The 21,886-nt window shown below is 40.9% G+C and overlaps 1 protein-coding gene across 1 annotated transcript in view; it reads right to left on the bottom strand.

The window, feature by feature from the left end:
• tgfbr1b (transforming growth factor, beta receptor 1 b) overlaps nucleotides 1-21,886 on the bottom strand; it is a 71,089-nt gene that overhangs the window by 16,117 nt on the left and 33,086 nt on the right. Inside the window, exons 2-6 of the mRNA XM_062441896.1 lie at nucleotides 17,050-17,301; nucleotides 10,785-11,051; nucleotides 7,205-7,435; nucleotides 3,689-3,856; nucleotides 2,499-2,655 (exon numbers count right to left, since the gene is read on the bottom strand). Of these exons, the coding sequence (XP_062297880.1) occupies nucleotides 2,499-2,655; nucleotides 3,689-3,856; nucleotides 7,205-7,435; nucleotides 10,785-11,051; nucleotides 17,050-17,301 (1,075 nt within the window). The remainder of the gene's footprint in view (nucleotides 1-2,498; nucleotides 2,656-3,688; nucleotides 3,857-7,204; nucleotides 7,436-10,784; nucleotides 11,052-17,049; nucleotides 17,302-21,886) is intronic.

Genomic DNA, 21,886 nt, shown 5'->3' with positions numbered 1-21,886 from the left:
TCAACAGTGCAATCACGTAAGTCTCACACTCAGCATAAAGAGAGCTCTCTATAAATAATGAAGAGATGGCCTTGGTTTTGTAAACTGCTGCTGCTTCAGATAAATGAGCAGAGGAAACCACTGAGATAGAAACAGAACACCTTCATCAATACTTGCGATGGGAACTCGAGAAGAATTTAGAGATAGTGTAATGATGTAACTCTAACCCGATTCTAATCATTTCATCATAACATTTAGTGATTCTGTGCCTGACACAAGTGAGCCAGTGTATTGAATTTAAAAATGCCTTTAATCTAAATCTACATTCAAACAAACACACACAGTTCACTTCCTTCCCAGCTCAATGTTAGAGTGGCTTTTGATGAGCACTGTGTTAAATTAAAGCAGAGTCTCAGCATCATTTGGTATTATTTATAACCTTCAGTCTATCATGCTTTTAAACTAATGTGAAGCATCTTGAGATAAACTGTCTCTCTGAGTTTGAACAAGAGGCATTTCTTATTAAACTGTTCATCTAAATGAATGTTCCTATACCCTGCAAGGGTAACCATGGTTACTAAAACAATCTAGCAGGGTTTCACAGATAAGTGTCAGTGGTTAGTCTGATCAAACTTTGAGGTCAGACTTTGGTGGAACTTTGCGGGATCTGATCATCAATATGTAAGGTGGATTTGAGCCAAGACTGGAGCTTCTGTCTCCACTGACCCCGAGCTTACTGAATCATTTAGTGGCGCTCTGATACTCTGATATACCCGCAGCATCGCGCCACTGCACAACAGAACAGGCAGAGAGGAATTAAAAAAAAAAAAAAAAAAAAGACATGAACAAGAAAAAGAAAACTAAGAGAAGCAGAATGGGATTGAAGATGTGCTGGTCTATCTTTACAACCCTTACAATGACACACGTCTACATAACAGAATAAGATGTTTAGACTGAGACGTACAAGGAGAAAGTGAGAAGCCACCTGTAGTGTAGAGGAGAAAGAGAGGAAGTCTTACGTTACGGTTTGACAGCTTTCTGTGACTCAGCAGCTGTGAGGTCCATGATTTTTGGGGCATCTTTGTGTCTCTAGTACAAAACTTACAACATGCCAAATAATGAGCAGATTGTTGTACATACGATGCACAGCATGCACCCATCGTGTTAGTGGGTTTATTACTAGTTGTGGTCAGGCTGTTGCTCTCTCACACACTGGTTAACTTTTTGGCTGTGCTGGCTTCCTGCTCCAAACACCATGAAAAACACTCTGCTTGTATGATAGATCTATTTGGGTTTTATTTGAACAATTTCTGATATTTTATATTTTACAAAACACATATTTTCCATCTTCTTTGTTTCACATTTATCCAGACCTGGCACTTACTACAGATTCCACACTTTCCATACTGTGCTGGAACCCTGAAATTGTTTAGCAGTCAACTGGATGTTACTTAAATGCATCAAAGTGTCTGTGTCTCAAACTTAACATAAAAAAAAAAATCTGTATTTTTCCTATTTCTTACAAATACTATATGAAGACGACAGGTATTGTGTGTGTATCAAAGCCTCGTATATCTTACTCCTCCTTCCTTCCAGAAATACCCAGTAGAACACTGAATGTGGATTAATCCGCTGCTGAAAATAGTCCCTAACAAATGTAATATTTCTCCCTGTTTAACTAACATTTGGTAAACGACCAAAGCATCACGGCATTCAATGTTTTCTACAACAGTCACACTTCACACTATTACTGTTCGTAGAAGAAGAGTCAAGTGTTTATCTCAAAAGGACTTCATTGATTATCAAAATGGTTGCAGAATAACTTTCAATTGACTAAATAATGAATCATTTCAGCTGCAGTCTGTGATAAAACCAATATACAGGAACATCCCTCATCTAGTCACACATCCCATAAGTTTCCTGTAAGATCATGTTTGCTCTCCACTCTCCCGCCCAATACGTGTTTGAGTTACACAAGAAGGAGGAAGTAAAGACTCAAGGCTACACTGTGGACGCCCTGAAGGAAATGCCTGGCAAGATGATTTTATATAAAGTCAATTGAAAGATGAAGTTGAAGCAGAGGATTCATTTCAAGGTTCATGACGCCCCGAGGTCTCTGATGCTTGAGCACCAGCTGACACTGTTTCCATCCTCTGGATTAGCCGGTTCAGCTACAAAGTGACAAGGTGATTGATTTGACAGATGAAATCCTGATAGAGCTGAACTGAAACACACTCGCTTCTTCCAGTCTTATGAGTCGCCGCACTTGTAAAGTCTGCGGCGACGGCTGACACTCAAACGCTTTGGTTTCCCTTTATTTACATCCTCAATTCAGCGAGGCGCCTCTGAGACGTGCTGTGAAACATGGCTCTATTTGCTCACAGTGACAACATCACAGCTGCCTCCACAGCAGAGCAGGAGTGACTTTATCCCAAAAGGACACTAGTGTCAGAGTGACAGATAGCCCACAGAGCCTCCTGATAGAACCCCGGAGAGCATTCTGTGCAGCGTGCTCTCACCTTTTGGTTCCCACTCTGTGGTTGGGAGCGATGTCGATGGTGTCGGTGGCTGAGTCGTGGCGGACGGCGAGACCCAGGTCGGCGATGCAGCAGGTCCCGTTCTTCTTCACCAGGATGTTCTTTGACTTCAGGTCTCTGTGAGCGATAGCTGGCTTACCTGGGAGAGAAAGAGAGAGTCATACATTCAACTGAAGCCCTGCACTCACTGAACACTGATAACAAGAACTGAGCTTTATGTCTATGAGCTTTATATTTTTACATAAAAGGCTCAAATGTGGAAAATAAATCACATGTGAGCATTTTAATGAATTATTTTACACAGCTTGTTTTGAACCCATTTAAAATATAGATTTAATATAATTGAATTTAAACTTAGCATTTGGGAAACTGGCCTGTTGTACTGACATGAGCCCTACTGATTAAAATCCAACATCATGTAGATCATTAGGGCTGGGTATCAGTACTCGATAACTTTAAGGTATTGACCGAAAATCAATTGATGCAAAGTAGCATTGAAACATCTCCCATCAATCGATGCCTGCAATCCATCCTTTTTACACCCAGAGCTAAAAAAAAAAGGCAGATGATGTGTGTTTGTTATGTAGCTCCTCTACACTTTTTCTCGTTCTAAGTTCTAAAACTTAAAAAGCGGCCTTTGATTGCTGAAGTGTTTGTGTCTTTTCTCCGCAGGCATTAAACGACAAGCTCTGCCTCTGTGTGGAACAGCTCGGCCTGATTCCACTCTTACAGACACTTCAGTTTCTCTGATTTTCTTCCGACACTCTTTTCTGCGCATACAAGATCAGTAGAAACCGTTAAATTTGACTCGAGCTGACAGGTTTCCAACTTGTTCTTCACCTCCATTTGTGGTGCAGAGAGTGAATCTGTCCACATCTATCTGTGTCTGTCTGTTGGCTTTGTAGTTTTATGCTGTGAACAATACCTGTTGTGACAGGAAGTGAACAACAGCATTCAACAGGCTTAAAAAATGAGACGCTTGTTGGTTCAACAAAGTTCAGATTTTTTTTCTTCTTGAGGAAATTTATATCTGAACATTTTTTAAACTTCTTCTATTTTCTACCATTTGCAATTTTTGGGTTTTATATTTTGATTTTACAACAAAATCTAAAAGAAAAACTAGAGTGTAAAACTATGAATGAATAAATTGTGTGTGTGTGTGTGTGTCTCACCTTGCGTTCCCACTATCTCCATGTGGAGGTGGGCGAGGCCGCTGGCTGTGGACAGAGACAGTTTGATCATGCCCTCCACGGTGACGGTGTAGCGGTTCAGGTAATCAAACAGGGAGCCGTGTTCATGGTAGTCTGACACCAACCACAGCTGAGTCCATGTCCCGTTATCTACACACACACAGAGGAAGAAGAGGGAGATATGGAGGTTGTTATGTCTATATTCTGCTTTTCCAGGCGTGAAACTGGATTCCTGAGGCTGATAACAATAATGAAAAGTGAAAGTTAGGGTAAGGATAACGTTATTGATCCCCCCTAGGGGGAAAATCTAAATTGACACAACAGTATTCTTGTAATAAGTGATAAAACATAGACTAAAATAAAATAAAATACTATATATAATAAACAATCATTAAATACTATAAACAATAAACAATCTCTAAAATAATGTATAATGATCCTGGGATTAAACAGTATGACAGCCTCAGTCTTATTAGTGGGAGTAGAAGGTTCTGGGAGCTGATTTGGTTTTTAACATAAAAACATAACATGTCACACCTGTAATTTGGTTCAGTCGTTCCAAACCAATGAGAAACAGGGTCAGAAGCTCAAACCTCAGTAAGTCATTTCCAGGCTTGTGTGTGTTTACAGGGCTGACCCTGCTGTAGCAGTGTAGCTAACAACACGTCGTTGCCTTTTAGCTCTGGTTTCTTTCTTATCCACCTTGTGAATTTCAAATGAACCGGGAGCTCAGGAGATAAAGTGACCTCAGCTACTGGTGGTGTCATCCTGCATACAGAGACCTTGAACCCTTTACACAACATGATGTGATCCTTTATTTATCTTCTCTGGTGTCACAAAGAGCTCATATAGAAAGAAGTGGAGTTTTGCACAGTAATGTTATATTCACCTTTTCATTGAGGATTACACACATATTCAACACAGCTTTAGTTTAACCCTGATGAGGCGGAGCGTAAAGCTGTTACCATGGCTAATACTAGAATTATGTTCATCGCTTATGACATTTTCTTTTTACAATTACAATAATAAGTATTGATTAGAAATGTGCACTTACTTACTGATGCTTTGTCTTTGCTCAGATACAAAATGAAACTCAAAAATGCTGTGATGACAAGAGATTCTCCTTCTTTGTAAAGTTTTGTGATTTTTTGTATGTAACTTGCTGTTTTGTTTTGTTATATTTTACATTGTTAGTACGTAATATTATTTAGGTATTTTTTTTAAATTCTAATTTGCATTCTTATTGTGTTTTATCTCTTATAGGTAAGGTTTTAATATAAGCCCTTAGTGGGTTTCTACCTCACCTGTGTTTTATTTTGAATTGACTATTTTTCTCTGACTTTTAATTACAAATGTGCAAATAAACCAATAAACCAATAATCTTCACAGTCACAAACATGGTTGATCTTTTTTGCTTTCACACCCTCCTCACCCCAAAACCACCTCACACTCTTCCTCTTCTATATGTTACTTATGTGGCTGCATGTGTGCTGAGGTCTGATAAAGTGAATCAGCTGATAATAGTCTGACTGCAAATGTATAACTGCTTATAGAACAAGTTAGCACATCAAGTTGAGCTGTGCATCCATCACTGCTGCTAGCTGCCTAGCTATAGCAAGGACCACATCCTCTATAGGCAGACATGTCCAAACTATTCCATAAAGGGTTCATGGGTCCGCAGGTTTTTGTTCTACCCAATCAAGAGCACACGATTCAACCAATCAACTGTCAGAAGACTGAGATCAGTTGATTAAATGAGTCAAGCCTGGTGTGCTCCTGCTTGGTTGGAATGAAAACCTGCAGCCACATGAACCTTTATGGAATAGTTTGGACACCTCAGCTATGGGGAACGCTGGTAGCAGCAAGGTTAAGGACATCAAGTTAAGGCCAGGCCTTTGAGAGTTTGGTGAAATGTCTTCTCTCTTCAGCTGAAAGGCAATTTGAATTGTGCTGGAGGAGGAAATGATATTGGGGCTTCTACTCCCAGTATTTCCTCATTCTGAAAAAAGAGATGTTCCTTTACATCCAGTTCTGGACTTAAGTTCCTTGTATGATGGTAAGTGATATATATCTGAGAGATTTTGTTCCAGAGTTCTGTTCCACATGTATTATACTTCCTACAGGATGTACTGGACAACAGTAAAGGTTTTTCCACCATTGAAGTTTGTTTAGCTGTGATTTCAAGTGGACAGTATTCTCTGAAAGGAAGTGTATGAAGGGAGCCCTATTCTATTGGAGGCACTATCAGGGTTGCCTTTGATACAAGTTGCACTCTCTGAAAATTATCCTTTTTCTTGCTCTGACATCAGCCAAAAGGACAACTAAATTACAAGCACCGTCTGTGCAGTCTTTGAAGGTGGTATTGTGTCCCAACCCTGCTTTTATGCCTGAGGTTAGCGGGTCCTCTTAAAACTGCCCCACACCTGCCTTTCATCCACTGCTTTCTCCAGAGGAGAGTGAGAGGCGGCTTAATTCACTGGGTCCCGTAAGAGCCTAAAGCATCTATTTGGACAGAACTAAGAAGTTTAAAAAGACTAACCAGCTTTTTGTATCTTGGGCCCCTTCTCACCACTGCCCTGTCACACTGGGTGGTGGAGGCTATAATTCTGGATTATGAGAGTCATGGACTGCAGCCACCTTAAGAACCTACAGGCTCATTCCACCATGGGTATGACCACCACATGGCCCTGTTCAAAGACATTTCTGTGCTGCTGCTAGTTCCTTACACACATTTATTCAGATTGACTGCCTGGACAGCATCTTTACTGGACAGTCCTGGGTGTGGGTCCATGTTAATGTGCCAGTCCATGAGGAGGGCTTGTGGTGTAGACCCTACAGGGCTGAGGTGTTATAGGCTTCGGAGCATGCAATATGGAAGCGGGCCACATCTTGAGCCACGGGTGAGATACCGAGCGAGGTTTGAAAGAGAACTCTTGGTTACCAGGGTAACCGAGGGAAGTATCTCACAACGTTGCCCTGCTTGCATGTGGAAGAAATATGCTTGAGAATGTGGTGTGGGGCGCCACAAACCTTAATAAAAGGGACAGGCTGATTCATGCAACTCAACATGATTGGTTTTCTGACAGACACGGTGGTGCTGGAGCTTCCATGATTGGACACATCAGAATGTGCTTCCCATAGTGCGATCCCATCCCCGGTTTTCAAAGAACTGGGGTTACCCTGGTAACCAAAAGCTTTTCTTTTCTGACAGTTTAAAGTTCACTAGTAATTAAAGCAGCCCTGGTTGTCATTTGTAGATGATTACAATCTAATTTACAGTGTATGGAATTGATAAGCTTTAATCAAACTATATTCTTTGATAGCACTTTAATTAGCCTGGCAATTGTGTAACTCCAGTTGTTCATCATACTTACATTCATTTCTTAAGTTAAGTTCTTCTAACAGGCTCTAGTTGGATTTATATTATATTCTTCCTTGCTGTGGGATGTGTGGTATTATCTCAGTTCAGCCTCTCAGACTCTTCTGTAGATGACTCACCTTTGTTGTCGGCAGCGATGAAGCCCAGAATGTTCTCATGTCTCAACATCACCGTCTGGTAAATCTCAGCCTCCCGGAACCAGGAGCGCTCCTCACGGGAGGAGAAGATCTTCACGGCCACCTCCTCACCACGCCATTTACCTCGCCACACCTCTCCGAAACGCCCCTTACCAATACTCTCCTGGAGGATGATGGTCCTTGCGATGGTCCTCTGGACCAGCAGGGGCAAACCTGGAGAAAAAAAAGAGTCAGGAATGTTTAGAGAATTTAGAACTTTCAGTGCTTTCACCACCTATCACTGGATAGGTTCACATTTTTTCAAGTCTATCTTATACAATATTCCTATGCCCACATGTACAATGAAAAGGTTAATGGTCAGTGTGACTGTTCCTCCTGTTCATACTGAATATGAAGAAATCCCTTCTAAATGCAAATTCAATAGAAATAATGACAGAAATCCATTGTCCTCATTCTGTATAGAAACACATTCTAAAAGGTCAGCTGAAGCAAATATTAGACAGCTCTAAAGTGACAGTTAAAACAAGAAACACACAAATTCCCACTGTGTCTGTGGAAGCACGAGGGACCAGTTTAATACTAAAAAAGACACTTTGGAAGAGCCCCAGTCTATTTATCTAACTTGCTTTAGCTGAATTTGAAGTTTTTTGGGCATCAGACTGTACTCATTATTAGAGCTGGACTAATGAATAAAATACGATTTTTTTTTCAAGCATTCATTGAAGTGTCAATGAACAATTAAAGTCTTTTTTTGCCTGCAAAATGCAGAATTAAACATCGTATTTTACAGTTGACTGTCTGCACCAAACGCTTCAACTAGAATACATATATCCTGTTTAATCATCTGAGAGCAAAGATCAGTGTGCAGAGTCTCATAGTCGTGCCTGTTCAATGTACTTCTAGTTATCCAGAGACATCACGCCATACCTATCATATCATCATTTATGGAACTCAACAGGCTTAATGCTAATGTTGCTGTCATCTACGTTAATGTGCATGTTGTAATAACTCAATTTTCATTTAGTAGGGCTGGGCATACCTATCCTGATATAACACAGCCTAATACAAAGAATAAATAGTTGGTCCGTGCCCCCCTCCTGCCACGCCCTAATGTTACCGCTCCATCCTTTGCGTGGATTTAATTACATTACTCTCCTTGTGATGCCCAGCCCTACACATGATTTAACACTCAACAGTTATATAGATTTTTCAACAGTGGCCCACATTTCATGCTCATTCTCAATCACTTATTGAGAATGCTGTTGTCATGATGAAGGTGTACCACTATGTCTCTTTCCAGGGTAACCACCAGTCAACAGCTGATATTAAATAGTTTAGTGGAGTTTACTTGATAACTCCAGTAGAAGGATACTGTGATAGAACTGGTCTCTTAGTGCACAAGCACAGTTATAGACATATTAGAGTCAAGTCTGCTTTTCAATAGATTTCGTGAAGTGGATTTAATTAAATTGAGTTTGCTCCTCTTGCAAACTCGTCTGGCCAGAAACATTTCAAATCGATGACTCGAAATGTAGTAACAGTAAGAAAGTTAGACTGTAAGCTTTTCTCAGCTCCTCGGGTTTGGTAAGCTACTGATGCAGAAACACAAAATGGAAGTGGAATGAAAATCCTCCTCCCATTTAAATAGGCACCTCTCACACACAATAACGTACACACACACACACTCTAAATGAGAGAATTAAAACCAGCCCACACAGTTATGCCAGCACATATAAACAAAAACTGATGCATTGGATCAGTCACACACACACACACACACAATTGAATATTGTGCAATATGTTGTAAATAGCTAAGAAGACTGATTCCAAGTGCTTCCTTGGCAGCGTGCTGGAGGTGTCAGTCTACACAGAGAGGTGCTAATTTATGGCTAGCATAAAGAACAGCTTCTGCCAGTGCAGAATTTTTCACTCTCTCTTTCTCTGCATCTTTGTTTGTATGTGCACGTTTTTATTACCTCATCGGGACCTTTTCTGGTATAAACACAGAACTTATGGGGACCAAAGCTCAGTTCTTAGGAGGCAAAATGTCATTTCTGTGGCCCTGGTTAAGGTTATGGGTAAGGTGTGAATTGAGGTTAGGTTATGGTTATGATCATGGTTATGGTTATGGTTAGTCCAGTCATGTCCAAACTATACAATAAAGTTCCATGTACCTGCAGGTTTTTGTTCCAGCATCAAGAGCACACGACTCGACCAATCAACTGTCTGAGTGAGTGGAGCCTGGTGTGCTCCTGCTTGGTTAGAATGAAAACCTGCTGCTACATGAACCTTTATGGAATAGTTTAGACATCCCTGGAATAGGCTGTCAACAATGAATGGAAGTCAATGGAATGTCCTAACAAGGATAGCTGCACAAACTGTTCTACTGTCAGATGTTTGCAGCTTCAGGGATCTCACTGCTGCCGTCTCCACACAAACACCAACACACTGATCATCATGTACATTTAAATATACAAATACTAATACTGCTGTGTACAACAGGTAGAGGCTGTATGGGTCCAACTGTCTAAACTTAATATAAAATGGACAGATGGAAAACATCAACCGGAACCCAGACATGCAGAAAATCATTGTGAGAAACAGAGATGGAATGTGAGAGGAGCTTTGGGATAATTAGACCTTAATGAGACTGTGGGTTGACCTGAGCACCAACACTGTCAGCAGTGTGACCAACAAGCAATTTGCAACCACAGTTGAAAAGCACATTAATACAATGATTGTTAAATTGATGCTAAGCTCCACACTTCACACTCTTTCCTTGAGGATAACCGCATTACCACAGTCCTATGATGCCTGCTGCTGCTGCTGCACTGAGCAGTACAGTTATAGTTTGACCTTTAACAAATACAGGTGAACAGGACAGCTCATGAATGAACCATGGTAAGGTACATTTAAAATAGAATCCTGATTCATTATGGAAACATATAAAAATATGTTTTATGTCACAACTCAAATAGACTGGTTTAGTTACCAGCAGAACATGTGCTGTATGAGCTAGTAGCTCAGAGTAAGCTGGAGTCTGAGAATGAACAAACATTTCCTATTAGGGCCTGAATGATAGGCTACTGGATTTTTGGGACCTATCAAATGTGGATATCACTTGTGACATAGATATATAATGGAAACGTATTTTACAGTTTAGGAATAAACCTTATTGTATTAAGTGACATCAGTAAACACAGTAAACTTCACTGGGAATTTAATAATAATCAATAACTATGAATAAAAAACTAAAACATTTACATATTTATCCAACTTGAATTAAGAAAAAGAATCAAATATATACATAGAATGCTGCCTGTGACAACATATATGCCAATACCAATATATCTGTGATAGGTCAATACGGCTAATAATAATAATCAGTGGACTGATATATCTGTCGGGCTCTATTTCTTTTACTTGTAAATATGTTCCCTCATCTTCTGCTCCTGCCTGTGTTAAACAGGACAGAAATGTAACCCTCATCATATAGTTTTAGACTTGCTGGTGTGAGCTGGACCTTATTTGACTGTCATTAGTACGGGGTGCAGCATCGTACCTGATCCAGAACCAGATGTGGTCATGTCGTAGATGAGGTCTTTCAGCGTTGTTCCGACAGTGATGAAGGGGTGGTCCATGGATGGGTCTTCTTCGTTGGGCACCCGGTGGTGGTGGTGATGGTGGGCGGCCCCTCCGGCTAGACCCCTCTGACTGTGGCAAACGTAGAACGCCAGGACCAGCAGCAGGCAGAGCACGCACACTGGGCCGGCAATCACCGCTGCGAGGGCCACGGGGCCCAGAGGAGGGGGCTGGACTGTAGAGACTGCTGGACAGGAAGAAGGCGCACACACACACACACATCAGAGGTTAATATATGAGCTGTGTTTCCAACATGTAAGCAAAAAAAAAAAGTTATTAACATGTGGGAGATCAAGTGAGGCTGTGAACTGCTGGAAAGGTTCACTTGGAGCATACTGATGGCTGGCAAGTGACAGGCCTTAAGTGCTAGCCACAACCCAGGAAGCTAACAGGCCAAGTGATGCGGGGGCATGTTCCATCTGCCAGCCTGATGGGAGATTTGGCCTGTAGCTAACACACCCCAACCACACACACAAACACACTGAGTGCCACTTGGCCAAAAACTACAACTACAATGTCTTTATTCATCTACTGAAGTGAAAATAGATAAAAGACAGCTGGAAAACGTGTCCCATCCATAGGCACAGCTGTCCTCGTGTGTATGATTGTGTGTGTGATGCATGCCTGGACAGGGTCATCATGCCTGGAGCCAACACAATGCCTGCCATATTGCAATATCAAGCTATAGACAAGCCAACTGCAGTGGATGGTAAGGAACTGCCACAACCGTGGGATGAGCTGATGAGGGTCGGTGTTGATGCTCGGTATGAAGACATTGCCTCAGTTTAATGTTTAAACTCTCCTGGGTCACTGCATGGCTGAGCAGGCTGTCACTTAACCTGAGAGGTAAAGTAGTTTATCCACCCATCACCCAATCTAAAAGGTGCATCAAACAAGACTCCATTCATAAATCAAAGGTTTTAAGGGGATTCTATAAACCGCTTCATTCCTGCCACAACATGGTTTAAAGTGATCCATAGTGATGATGACTTCAATAAGTTTAAGATACTTAAGCTCTACTGTCAAACTGTGTTCTGTGAAAAAAACTTGGCGTGTACGTTCAAGACTTAGAACAGGATGTCTCAAGATGTTTGATATAGACACTATCACATCACAGCGGGGTGGGGCTTGAGGGCTCTGACTTGCTGAGCAGGACAAAGGCACGCGCTTCCCTCTGTTAATCTGCCCAAGAGGTACACAGGAGAAGAAACAAAGGTGAAAGCAGTAAGACTAGCCAATAGGAGTGCAGACACATTTGATTGGCAGCGGGATCAGATAATAGAAGGCTGTAAACTGCTTCTATGGTTCAAACTCAGTTTAGTCTCACTGGTGAAGTTTTTGTCTGGATTGAAACCATTTAATTAATTCCTTATCATTTTAATTGATTAGTTTGTCAGTTGATACATACATATGTGGTCCTTGACAAAATAATAAGCAGCCTGTTCTAAACAGGCACAGTTTAAACAGGCACTGCACTAGTCAGTACCTAACCTTGAATATTGTACAGACTGTTTAGCCACCCTGAATCACCACAGGGAGAATTACTTCACCTCAACAGCCTTAACCCATCTCCATATGGCCTGAGGAAGAACTGGTGATGTCAGCATTTATATCACAGCTTGGAAAGGGTACGATAAAGAATAATCGGATTTTGGTGTCAGCATTCCCCTTCTGCATTTTAATACACATCAGGGGTCATGGTGGATGAAGGCAGGCTAGTGTTGCCTCCAACAATGTTAACTTCATCTACAGTATGTGTTAAAGTAATGGCAGTGGCATTCAAACAAAGGTCTTCATTACATAATATTCTGTAAAGGGCTCTGATTAAAGCTGACAGGGCCGGTGTGGATAGAGCTGTGATGCAGATGCAATATAAGTCCTCCAGGGCTTAAGACACAGCAATGACACCACTGGAGAACAGCTGGAGCTGGAAAAATAATGAAATCACGTGATGGAAATTAAAGCTAATTTTACATATTAATGACTGTTTATCACTGTGGCTTAATTACAGATAACTGTAAATGCATTTTGTGACAGAATATAGAAATGTGTCATCTATTTAATAACATGCAACTGTGCCCATACATGTGTGTTTATTTACATATTCTGTGTATATAATTATCGGCCGATATACTGATATATTTTAGTCCCTAATATTAGTATCGGCATCATTAAGCTTTCACAACTAATTATAGCTGGGAAATAAATGTATAGAATAAAATAGATATACTCAAAGTAAAGTACAAGTAACTAAAACTTGTACTTGTACTCAGAAATGAGACGATGATGTAATGAAAGTGCAAGGAGTTTGGCAGTATCAGCAGAGGCAGACAGTACATACGCCTACATCACTGTCATTTTCTCCACATAGTCCCTATCATTATCTCACTATTATCAAAAACAAAAGCTCAGCATCCACAGATCCACACTGAGGACAGACACAGCTACTTAGAAACCAGTGACAGTGAATGCAACAGTGATGTTTGTCAAACTATATGGCATCTACAAGTGGGAGAGATGATATTTAGAATAGTCTGACCTAACCATGGCAACAGCAAAGTGTGCATCTCATACTTCACGACTGATTCATTCACTGAAACTAACTTAACTATATGTCCATGTCTCAGTTGATTTTAATCTGGTCATTCATCAGTGTTGATTTGACCATGTGCAGATACGAGGCCATCTCCAACCTCCTGCATACCACCCTGACCCATTTTGGGTCTGATACCTCAGAAAACTCTCCTTGAGCAGGAACCAGGGGAACTCATCTCAGGATCTAAACTAAGAACTGCTGCGTTTTTCCTAGCAAAACATACAGTCATCCTGTTCTTAGTATTTACTTCTGAGTGATTCTGATAACTGACTTCAGACTCCAGAGTTGATGTCTTATTGAATGAACTGCTGGCTGTTACATGGTTATTTAGTTCTGCTTTTTTTTTCTCCCATTCACTGGCTCTGTTCTCTCTACTGCCGCTCCCTCTCTCTCCTTAACACTGCCAAAATTAGTAATCTGAATGTGATTATTAGGGCCTGAGCACTAACATCACACACACGTCAGACTTGGCAAAAAAATATATTATATTATATTTAGGGATGCTCGATATTGACTTTTCTGCCGATATCCGATATCCGATATTCCCCAACTCTTAATTTCCGATACCGATATCACCCGATACCGATATATGCAGGCTTTTTACACCAAAACTATCTGGTAACAACATAACATATCTCCTATTGTTGAATTAACACATTATGCCTAATTTTATTGTGAGGACCCACTGGATACATACATAAATGCAACATGGCTTTCCAAATGTAAACACTGTCTGTGCAAAATAAGAGAACAACTTCAACTTAAGTTATGGAAAAAAGTGCCAATATGACACTGCCATATTTATTATGGAGAAGAATGATGCTGCATAACAGGTTGCTATCTAAAAGTCATTTATGTGAATGAGGCCAGTCTGGCAATACAGAGCACCCACAGCTGTCCAGCCAAATAGTGGAATAGGTTCAACTTTTACTGCAATACATCATCTGACAAACGGCTGCGTGGGCAGATCACATGGATAAACCCTTTTTTTTTTTGTTACACTACATTTCCACAATAGCGGAAAGATAAAATAGTTGTTGTGGTGATAACCTTTGATTTCCTGTCTGTGAGTATTATCAAGTGATGTGAAGTGTTTTGGCACTGAAACATGCGGATGTGTTACTAAAACTGGACTTCCTGGATGGTATTTCAATGCTTCATTGGTACTTGAAGCAACACACACCCACAACACACACCCACTGACTTACAGTGCATCTCTATATGAACTGACAGTGACACGGACAGTTGAAAAAATAAACAAGAACAACAAGACCTCTCGTCTGATTTCTGTTTGGCCTCCCGAGTCTTGACTGAACTCAGAACACACCGCTCACCTTTTACTTTCAATTAGGTGTTGCTGCATCGTCCAATAGTTATAGCAACACATCTAATTTAAGCCCTCGGGTTTTTTGCAGACTGACCTTTTGGTACACAGAGATCTTTGTTCAAATCTCAGTAAAAAAATAAACTGATATAGGTCTTGTGGGAGTGTAGTCTTATTGTAATAACATAGAACTTTCTCTGTTAAACCAGCTAAGAAGAGAGTAGTTAAAAAAAACACCTGTCATTCTCCTGGCACCTCTCCTCTTTAATATGAAATGCTTTTTAACTGTGGAGGTTAACAGTTAAACATGTTTTCACTGGCTGATAGAAAAACAAAACAGGCATTTTATTTTTATTTTTTTAAATGGTAAATAAATGAGCTACCTGAGGCTGGATGAAGCAGGCAGGAGAGTCTGTGTGCACTCTGGTAACCCTGCATACTTTACTAACAAACAAACAGCAGAGCATTTTTATAATTACCACTGCTGCTGAGTGCATCACCACACTGGAAAATATAAACCTAAACTTCTATTATATAAGTGTTTCTCTGAAGCACTTATTGCTGTTTGCTCCATCTCTATCAAGCACTTAGCCGGTGAACTCACCGTCGTATAAATAGAGGTAGTTTAACTGAGCTTCAGGACAGGGGTCACTAGTTTCATGTGTCTGATTTACAGCTAAACTAAATGTACAAACTGATGACCTATGTTAGGGGTGTCAGAAAGGTGTTATCTAAGGATTTTGGAGTTCATTCTAGTAGACTGCTTTACACTGAAAGGAGTTTAGACATCTATCCAAAAGTACTATCATTGGTCTATAGAATAACACACATGCTCTGATGATGTGGCATATTTATTGTTTTTTTTTTACATGTTTTTGTGTCATGACTCAGGATCAACATTGAAATCCATTCTAACTGCTGTGACTTCAGGCTGACAGCTGCTTTAAGTACACAGAGGATTAGTGTTGATACGCAAAACATATCAGATCCTCCACAATTTCTGAGAGAAATTGTATTACCACTTATTAAGGATGTGTTCCGGTTCCATTTTGGAATGTGGTTCCAAGTTGGTAAAATCCTCTTCCTCATTGGTTTTGATAGCAAAGAGCAACAGAAAGCATAAGCAGCAGCAGCATGTCTCTGGTTAAACTGACAGTCTAATCAGACAGCTGGAACTAATTCATGTTAATTCCATAACGGCTAAAATAAAAAAGCTAGTCTGTTCTGTGGTTAATGTGCTCTCTGCAGCTGGTGTCTGTATTCACACTTAGATTGTTAATGATGACACATCACTCTGTATGTGTAATGTGCATGAACACCAGTGTAGTTACACTTTGTGAAGATTAACTGAACTGTTGTGTTACCTAATGACCTCTCATAGAGAATCTGAAAGGATTTGCATATAGTAAGTGGACTCAAAGATGGATTAGAATTGAATAAAGTGCTATAAAACCATAACCTGATGTGTGAAGAGAAGTCATCCTTGGAAACTGTTCAGAAAAGAGCAGACGCTTACAAAGAAATACTTGGCAGGTGATTGGACTAACTGTGTGTCTATCACCATCTATTAAGGGCTAACTTCTCACACCTAAACCACACCATGGATGTATTATAAGAGCTGATTGGGCGCCACTGCTCAGCCATCAGCTGATTTGTCACAGTGGTCACTCACGGTATTGCAGCAAAAAATCCCCCAATACTGTAAAACTGTTGACAGGACACCACGAACATGCATAACTAAACCTGGAAGCTAGAAATTATTTTTGCGTATGCTCCAGCCGAGCAATTCCTATAGGATTGAGTGGGCGCCATTTTGGGTCTGGTAACCAGCCCTTATAATACATCCATGGACTATGCCATTAGTTCCTCATGAGGCACTGATTTGTCCTCATTTGAACCTCATACCTGTTACTAATGGTGGGGAACGCTACAAAAGAAATCATGTTGCAGTCAACAAAGCACAGATCAATATGCCAGTGTATCATATCATTACTAACTCATCTGTATTGATTCTGTATCAGATAATAGATCTTGTATCAGATACATTAGCTGCTATCTCCTCATGCCACCTGATAATTAAGCTGGTGCACAATCCAAGCCTTCTAGCAAAATACACACATTGTAAGAACCTCATATGAAAACAAGTGTGTGTGTGTGTGTGTGTGTGTGTGTGTGTGTGTGTGTGTGTGTGTGTGTGTGTGTGTGTGTTGTGTGTGTGTGTGTGTGTGTGTGTGTGTGTGTGTGTGTGTGTGTGTGTGTTTTTACCGGGCAAGACTGTGACATCGGGCTCTTTGTTGCAGTAGTCTGTGGTGCAGCACATGGGGTAAATGCCAGTGTCCTGTTTGACGGACGGGGCACAGATGAAGGGTCGGTCTCGCGGGATCAGTTCGTTTTCGTGTACGCACTGGCGCTGCTCGGTGGTCAGCCGGGTGCCCGACTTGCGGATGGCGACGAAACAGACGCCATCCGTGGTGCAGCTGGAGTTGGCAGTGCAGCGCTCACAGTAACACTGGAGGGCTGAGGAGAGGAAAAGAGAGGGATAAAGAGTTAGAAGATGAGACTTTACTTCTTTCAGTGGAAGTGTCAGAGTAGATTCAGACATTATCCAACTGAAGGGATTTAAAACGGTTATTCCCACTTGCACTTTTGTCCTTTTTGTCAGAAGAACAAGAAGAATATTTAACAGTTTGGCTTGAACAAAAAATCTAGATTTTAAGTTTAAATCTGCTGGTTAGTTTTTAGGCCTGAAATTAAACCAAAGTCGCACATAGCAACTATACAGCTGTTCATCTGAGTTTCAGATGATACTCAAACTAACATGCTTTACATTCCTACATACTTTATAGTAAAGCTTCCTCATTGATCCACAGCAGCACAGCCCTCTGATTTACTGTACTATTTGCAAATGAAAAAGTTGTGTGGTAGACACTCACATCTGGAATAAAAAACAAGTGCTGGACCAAGGAACTACATCTGTAAAGGCAGAAGAAAGTCCACACACTAGAAGCTCCTAATACAGGTATAATTATGAGATTCTTTTTTATGTGACGTGCATTGCAAAACAATGGCTCTTTCTTCTGCACCGTCACCGACCAAGTTCCATTTTTTTTATCTTTTAACCATCATGTGAAAAAAAAACCCCCAAACCTCGTGTACCAAAAGCGGCTACTCTATCTGAGCATCTCTAAATACAAATAACTGAACTGATGTCCACTTTCGGAGAAGGAGAAGAAGTCTCGTTGATGGCATGTGAGACGTTACATCACTCGTGTCATATGTTACACGACTCATTTTTCCTGCTCTGTTGCTTAAACTCTGTCTGTTTCACACACACACACACACACACACACACACACACACAAACACACACACAGATGCAATACAGCTGGACAGCGCGTGGCTCACTCCAGAAGAGGGCCGAGATTCTGGTAAGTGGAAAAACACAACAAGACAGAGCCGAATATTCATTTACTCAGTACGAACAGTCTAAGGTTTAAACTCAGATGACCTCAGTCTTCTTAAGCATCCCTTACTGTTATCACTGCTGTCTAAAAGCCACAGGTCAGGGCATCTTTAAACACATTTAAACACTTGGAAGCAGCAGGCCAGACACCATCAGAGTGAAGAATGTGCTTAATGTAAGTCAGGTCTGCTTAGCAATCCCTGAGGCTTCAAATCATTAGCAGTAGTATTATGGAGCGCTATGAATAAACCAGGTCTCTCTCTCTCTCTCTCTCTCTCTCTCTCTCTCTCTCTCTGTCTGTCTGTCTCTGTGTGTCTCTACAGTGTCCTTGCCCCCGGGCACGGGACAGACAGAGAGAGCTCTACGCAGCTCAGAGACGCATCGTGCACGGCTGGCCAGGTTAAAGAAACACAACGCACCTTCTGAGACCAGACCTCTGAATAATTAAGAGGGCGGGCGCAGCAGTCCGTGGCGTAAAGGCGCTGGGAGTGTCTGACATCCACACACGCTGGCAGATGGTATTAACAGTATGAAAGGTACACCTTCGAGTATCTGCCCTGCGGTGCAACTCCATCAATAATTAAATGATTGCTGGTGAAAGTGTCTGTTAGAAATGCACCAGCAGTCTGAGAAAGTTACAGCTTTATCCAAGTTTTGATGTAACAGCAGGCTGCAAGATCCAGGAATTCATGGAATTGCCAGAAGAAGTGTGTTTGTGTGTCAGTATTTGTGTGTGTGCGTTTGTGTGTGTGTGTGTGTGTGTGTGCGTGTGCGTACTGCATGTTTTTGGTGGCGTCTCAGGAGGAAGCAAAAGGAGACAGATCAAGCTGTGGAAGACAGCAGACAGCTATATAAAAGCCAGCTGACACTGGTCTCCTCTGACTCACCTTCAGAACAGATAAGTCCTGTCTGTCCAACACAAACGCACGCACACACGCACACGCACACACACACACTGTACTGTGAGGTATGTCACAGCTGTCTAGACAACAAAAACAACTGAAAGGCTGAAAAGTTCCACATGTTATTCTCTCTCTTTCTGTGTGTGTGTGTGTGTGTGTGTGTGTGTGTGTGTGTGTGTGTGTCTGTGTGTGTCTGTGTGTGTCTGTGTATGTCTGTGTGTGTCTGTGTGTCCTGCTGGTGAAACGTGGCACAGAGCAGCAGTGACACCCAGGAAACACTTGTGAGCTGCATGAGTGATGCTGGCGGACTTTAAAATGTTGGAATAGATTTTTTTATAATTACATTGTGTCTTTTAATGGGTTGCACCTCTCTTGATGACTGTGTGTGTGTGTGTGTGTGTGTGTGTGTGTGTGTGTGTGTGTGTGTGTGTGTGTGTGTGTGTGTGTGTGTGTAAGCCCTCGGGCCCTCAGTCTGCACGAGGACCCCCACTGTGTCTCCGCTGTGGTCTGACAGAAATGAAAGAGGCTGTGCTGTCTGAACATGGCCTTACTGTCTCTGTCTCCACTCTCACCTGTGCTACCTATATAAACATCATACACTCTATACACCTTTGTTCAATTCTTGCTCCAAGCAGGAGCAGAAGCAAGCCTGCCACCACCCAATAATGTGTTTTTCTTGTCCTCTGCACACACACTGAGTGGACTTCACTATTCATTTTTAAAATACTAAAACAACTGGCATATTCATAGATTGTGCATTTTTAATGAGGGGAAGGATGAGATGTCATTTTAAGATTTTTATTAAAGAAAACTCCTATCAGACAAATTATTGTTTTTTTTGTATTAATGTATTAATTTTGTATATTTATTGTTAATTTTATAGAGCTGACCTATTACCAGCAATTCATCTCACATTGACTTCTGCTCCTGAAAATACATACTACTAAAGCTAGTGTTAGTGTGTCACTCTAAGCCATTGTGTTTACATGGGACGTTTAATGGGACAGTTGTGTGTGTGTGTGTGTGTGTGTGTGTGTGTGGACACTGGACACAGACAGCTGGCGGACTGTGTGGATATATCTGCTGAATTTAACAAAAAGTGTACTGGATTAGAACAGCTGACTCAGCTTTTCAGTGGCAGACTTTCTGCTATAAATGAATAGTCTCCAAGCACATGTATGGGTCAGAGACTAATGGTAAGATGAGCAATTCAGGTTTGTTAAAATGTACATTTAGTATTTCTGTTGGTTTTATGTCATCTGAAATGACATTTGCACCTTTTTTTTACCAAAAGTAAGACTGAATGCTCCTGAAAATGTTAAATGGTGTAACCACAAAAGAATGATAAATAGTAAATATTTGATCCACCTACAGTGTATTTAAGTGGACTTATACTAATAATGACTTCATTTAAAACATGATTCCCCAGAGTAAATGTAATATTTAGAACAATTGTATTCCATTACCTTTATTTAGTATAAAAGTTATAATGTAAGATCATGCCAAACTAGTTGATATGGTGTTTTATTGAGAATTTACTGTTTTTAAGCAAGTTGAATTATTTGGTACAAAGTTTTTATGGTTACACCACTTAGACATTTTTAGCAAAATCCTCTAATATATTCTCTCAAAATGGATTAAAAGCAGAAATTTGATGCTGGGTCCACAAAAAAAAGAATGTGTGCAAGTTATTCATACGTTTATTTTCACATTTTAACCCTTTTATATTTAAACTAAACCACAGGGACACAAAAAAACCCTCATTGGCCCATAGACAGACCCTCTGAGTCATCACTATGACATCATGTGTGATATTTTCTCAGACTTGACAAAGCTCCTCCAGAGCCACATATATCATTATATAGCGGTTTTCTCATGCTGCGTTACATACAGCATCATGAAACTAATCATAATTTTACAATTTCACAGTGATTGCGACACAGATCATCTCTGTCTCAGTGGGACAGTAGGGGTCTTGTGTGGACTGATGTCACAGCACACGTGAGCTAACCAGACTGACAGGTCTCCAGACGCTGCCTGTTGCTTTCTCAGTCAAAACAGAAACATGAGTGTGCAGCAGACAGGAAGAAGACGAACGCAAACAAACACACCCATTACTGCTGTTATCAAAGGAAAGAGCAACAATCTCCGCAGCAATTATTCCTCCTTCCTCACTTCTTTTGTTTGGCTTTCATCATAAAGTTGGTAAAAGGTGCAGCCGCTCTGACCCCAGCAGCAGAGTCTGAGGAAGATTTTTATTAAAAACAGTAACAGCCACCTGCAGAGATCCGACTCTACCCCCTCAAACAAACAACTGCATTCTTTATGAAAGAGCCTGACAATAATCCATATAATAGCATGCTTCCCTGAGGCTGCAGCCGCCTCCTTTATTATCAACACTCTCAGCAGAGGAAGAGAGAGAGTGTGTGTGTGTGTGTGTGTGTGTGTGTGTGTGTGTGTGTGTGTGTGTGTGTGTGTGTGTGTGTGTGTGTGTGTGTGTGTGTGTGTGTGTGTGTGTGTGTGTGTGTGTGTGTGAGAGAGAAAGACCAATTATACTGTGTCCACAAATGAAGCATGTGCAGATGACACTGAACAACACCAAAGAGGACACTAAAAGAAAACACTAACACCATTTAAACGTCCTCACAGCAACACAACAGACTAAAAGAGTTCATCTCGCAACTAAACGCTTTACTGATGAATAATCAACGACACAAGAATAAATGCTTCAATATGT

This window comes from Scomber scombrus, chromosome 20, assembly GCF_963691925.1.
Source record: "Scomber scombrus chromosome 20, fScoSco1.1, whole genome shotgun sequence".
NCBI lineage: Eukaryota > Metazoa > Chordata > Actinopteri > Scombriformes > Scombridae > Scomber > Scomber scombrus.
This window is presented reverse-complemented; position numbering and strand designations above follow the sequence as displayed.